At 35.2% G+C, this 4,437-nt stretch overlaps 1 protein-coding gene across 1 annotated transcript in view; it reads left to right on the top strand.

The window, feature by feature from the left end:
• The window catches only part of POF1B (POF1B actin binding protein), a 164,781-nt gene that overhangs the window by 39,319 nt on the left and 121,025 nt on the right, over positions 1-4,437 (top strand). Inside the window, 1 exon segment of the mRNA XM_007958263.1 lies at positions 2,234-2,314. Within this exon segment, the coding sequence (XP_007956454.1) occupies positions 2,234-2,314 (81 nt within the window).

Here is a 4,437-nt window from a genome sequence, read left to right on the forward strand (position 1 = left end):
CCTGGTCCCTCTCGGTAGGGTAACAAGGGAACGTGTTCAGTGCAGATCAGTGAGTAAGCACAAGCCCGCCTTGTTTCAGTGCCTATGCTTAAACTGCCCCCTGGCTGAACACTCTTCTCTTTTACTAACTAGACTTCCCACTCTGGCTGGGATCAAAATAAAGGGCCTCAGACAGAGCAGGAGAAAATGTAGAAAAAGTCAAATTCACAAAAAAGACCAGACTTACTGGTCTGACAGAGACTGAAGGAACCCCTGAGAGTAGCCCCTAAAACACCTTTCTCATCTGGAACTGAAGCCATTCCCAGAGACCATCTCTCAGCCAAACAATAGACAGGCCCATAAAATAAAAAAATAACACTCTAGATGAATGTGTTTTTTAGAACAATCAATTATATGAGATCAAAATGACAGAATTTGCCCCAAAGCAAAGACAAATATGCAGCAAGAAAATCCAGACGAAAGGAAAGGAGGAAACCAGAGTGGAAATGGGGAGAATACTGACACATTGTGGGGAATGAAGCCAATGTCTTGGAACACTGTATGTATAAACTATCAAATGGGAAATTAAATTGCGCTAAATTTTTACCTAAAGCAGAATGAAAAATAGTTAAAAATTAGGTGTGCCATATGTTTTTTTTCTGCTATCAAAAATGTGTTTATTGTAGAAAATTTTGCAACTGTAAAATAATATAAAGCAAAAATAAAAATACTCATTCCTTTTCCCATGCAGAGGTACTACTACATGTTTTTTTCTTCCAATTGAATGCAAAATGTGGACCATACCATATACATAGTTTTATAACTTTATTTTCTCACTTAACCTTCTTTAATATTGTGAGCCTTCATTTCATGTAAATTTATATTACTCAAGAACATATTTTAATGGCTACACATTTCAGCCTATGGATGATTATTTAATATTACCCTCTCCAATGATCCAAGGAGCTTTGGTGGTACAGTGCCTAAGGTATTTGACTGCTAATCAGGAGGATGGTGGTTCAAACCCACTAGCTGCTCTGGGGAAGAAAGATGGGGCAATCTACTTCTATAAAGATTTACAGCTTCGGAAACCCAATGGGGGTCGTTATGAATCAGAATCAACTCGATAACAGTGTTTTTTTTTTTTTTTTTAATAGCAGATTGCTCCTACTACTGTACCCTCATCAGCATTAAGTTTTTTTTTTTAATTTGCCAGTTTTATAGTTTAAAGAAAAAAAAAATTATATCTTTGTTATGTTTATTTGATGCCTAATTTGACTGAATACCTTTTGTTAAGTTTATTAACCATTATTTTTCTTCTTTTGTAAATTGTTCATGTCATTTGCTCTTTTATCTAATAATGTGGAGATGTTTTTCTTATTGATGTGTAAGTCTCTCTATATTAATGATATTGGCTCTTTTTTTCATCAAAAGTTTACAGGTGACTTTGTCCTAGTGTTTTTTTTTTTCTCACTTTAAATGCTGTTTAGGCCCTCTCCCACCACCACATTGAACATATAAATATTTAAGTAAACATACACAACACACTCATGCACACACATTTCTTCTCTTTGTGACACTTTTTTTCTTTTTCTTTTTTACATAGGCTGTCCTTTCATAACATAAGATATGATTAATAAATACTAAGCTATAGTTTCTTCTAATCATATGGAGACATTAAATTTAAAATATTTTGAAGTTCTCAATCATGGGAGAAAGAAGGGCTGCTTATCCACAGGGAGACAGCCCAGGGGGCAGGAGTGTATGGAGGGATGGACACTGGGAAGAGGTAACTATGGGGGAGGAAGTGGGAGGGGAGCCGTTGCATTGTGGTAAACTGTGGTCAATGACATAAGACAAAGTATATGTGAACAGCTGTATGGAAAGTGAATTTGCTCTGTAAATCTTCACCCAAATCACAATAATAAAAAAGACTATATAGTAAATAGAGCTTATTAAAATAGGTTAAATATTTTCCTTGTAAAAAAAAAATATTTTGAAGTTCTCATCAACTATAATTTGGAAAGTGGGATGAACCACCATGAAATTAGTATAATTGAAATCCCTATCACAGTGCTGAACACACAACACATGCTTTCATATTTCTTGGATTGAAATGAACTAAATCAAAAATTCATATATCATAATTCATAAAAATTACTTTAAAAATCTGTCATAATTGTTCCCTGTTATTATTGAGGGCTCCAAGATAACTAAATGATGATTATATGTAGCTTTTATGTTTTCTTCACAGGAACTCCATTCTCCAACAGTAAAAGTTACTACATATCCACAGACCACCATTAGGAGATACATAGTACAAAATCCTGAACAGGTAAGATAATGTAATGTCAACCTTTTCCCAACCTATAACTCCTTATAAGTGAATAACTTCAACAAGAAGTGTGAGTCTGCTATCAGATTCTTAAAATCAGATTGTTGGACTTTCTGCAGGTATAGTGAATTTCTAATCACTACTATTAAAAAAAAAGTCATCTGTAATTACAGACAACTATTCACCCATACATTCTGACACAGAGATGCAATAATTCCAAACAGCATGGAAATTCTTGGATTACAAAAGTTTCCTATATTTATAGCTCCACCCTTGTATTATATAGGATTTGTGTTGACTTTAAACCAAAGTAAAAAGGAACAAAGTTCTTTTCATAGACTTCACATAAAAACTCTATCAGCTGTTATAAGGGGTTGGAGTCTTTATCTAGTTCATTTAGATTTGCTGTTGAGATATGGGCTAGGAAGAAGAAAATTAAAAGTTGAAAGTTCAAAATTATCTCTGTGCCTTTGTTGCCTATGGTGTGTGAACTTTTTTGTGCCTGTCAATGAGTAGTTATAAAATTACATTATTATATTTCTATTAATGTACATAACTTTTTATTTTATAAGGAAGGATATTAGTCTCTGTCTCCGTTTGAAGAAAAAATATTAGGAAACTGTTTTTCTTAAACACACACTCACCCTCAAATGAGCATTTACATCCACTTTCTTTAGCTGCAACTATTTCTATGAGACTGTAAGGACATCAGTTTCACAACTAGAAACAATAATCTCCAGAAAGGAACACAGACACTGTTTTTCTCTTTATTTTTTCACTATTGCAGGAAACAATCCTCCCCTTCCCTACAAAATAAAATAATTTGCTTCATCTATAGAAAGCAAATGGTTAAATTAGGGTAACACACTGCTATTATTCTAATGTAGGGAGTAGATGAGAGAGGAGACATTGTTCTTCTACTTGTACATATTCCCCCTCTTATTTTATTTATTTTAAAACAGTTTTCTCATGTCTCCATAGCTAGGCAGGCTGCTAAGTGTGCATATGTGAGTGTGTGTGAATTTATGTGCATGCAGACCCTGAGTTGAGGATGATGGCTTTGGACATGAGCTTGAGTTTTTAGATATCAATGTAAATATGTAAATAGCTAAAGTAGCTAATCATTCTTTTGCAAAATCATGTATGTTTAAGCAATAAATCTGAAAATTGTATGGTGGGAATATAGAAGGCCTGGGAGACTTTGTTCTTTAGAGCAAAGAGAAAAAAAAAACTTTAGAGTTTACAGAAAAATTGAGCAGAAAGTAAACAGAGTTCACATATACTCCTTCTCTCCCTACACACAGTTTTCCTATTATTAACCTTTTTCACTGATGTTGTTCTGTTCTGTCAAGTCAACTCAACTCATAGCCACCCTATGGGACAAAGTAGAACTGCCCCACAGGGTTTCTTACGCTGTGATCTTTATGGGAGCAAAGTGCAAGGTCTTTTCTCCCACAAAGCTGCTGGAGGCTTCAAACTGCCCCTCCTTTTGGTTACAGTTTAACCACTGTGTCACCAGAGCTCTTCCATCTCGAATTAGTGCGGTACATTTGTTACAATCGATGAACCAACATTGATACGTTATTGTTAACAAAAGTCCATAGTTTACATTAGAGTTCATTCTGTGCTGTGCAGTTGTATAGGTTTTGACCAATGCATAATGTAATGTACTTACCATTACAGTATCATACAGAATAGTTTCACTGCCCTAAACCTGCACTGTTCTTCACCTATTCCTCCCTTACCCTGAATCACTGTCAACTGCTATTTTTGTGCTGTCTCTATTGTTTTGCCTTTTCCTGAATGTTATATACTTGAAACTATACAGTATGTAGCTTTTCCAGACTGGCTTCTTTCCCTTCTTTCATCTCTTTTCATGTTTTTCATTTATTTCATGTCTTTCTTAAAAAGACCTGAATATAGCAATATACATTTAAGGTCCTTCCATTTTTTTTTAATATAGCTTAATAGCAGATTTTTCTCTTTGGCTCCCTGGGTTTTACCCCTTTCTCCTGCTCTTCCGGCCTGCTACTCTGTGCTATGCCCATGCTTACCTTGCTCCCGGAGACCCGGTCCCTCTCGGGAGGGTAACAAGGGAAAGTGTTCAGTGCAGATCAGTGAGT

The sequence above is a fragment of the Orycteropus afer genome, unplaced genomic scaffold (genome assembly GCF_000298275.1).
Source record: "Orycteropus afer afer isolate SDZICR_OR568_19922 unplaced genomic scaffold, OryAfe1.0 scaffold00898, whole genome shotgun sequence".
Lineage (NCBI taxonomy): Eukaryota > Metazoa > Chordata > Mammalia > Tubulidentata > Orycteropodidae > Orycteropus > Orycteropus afer.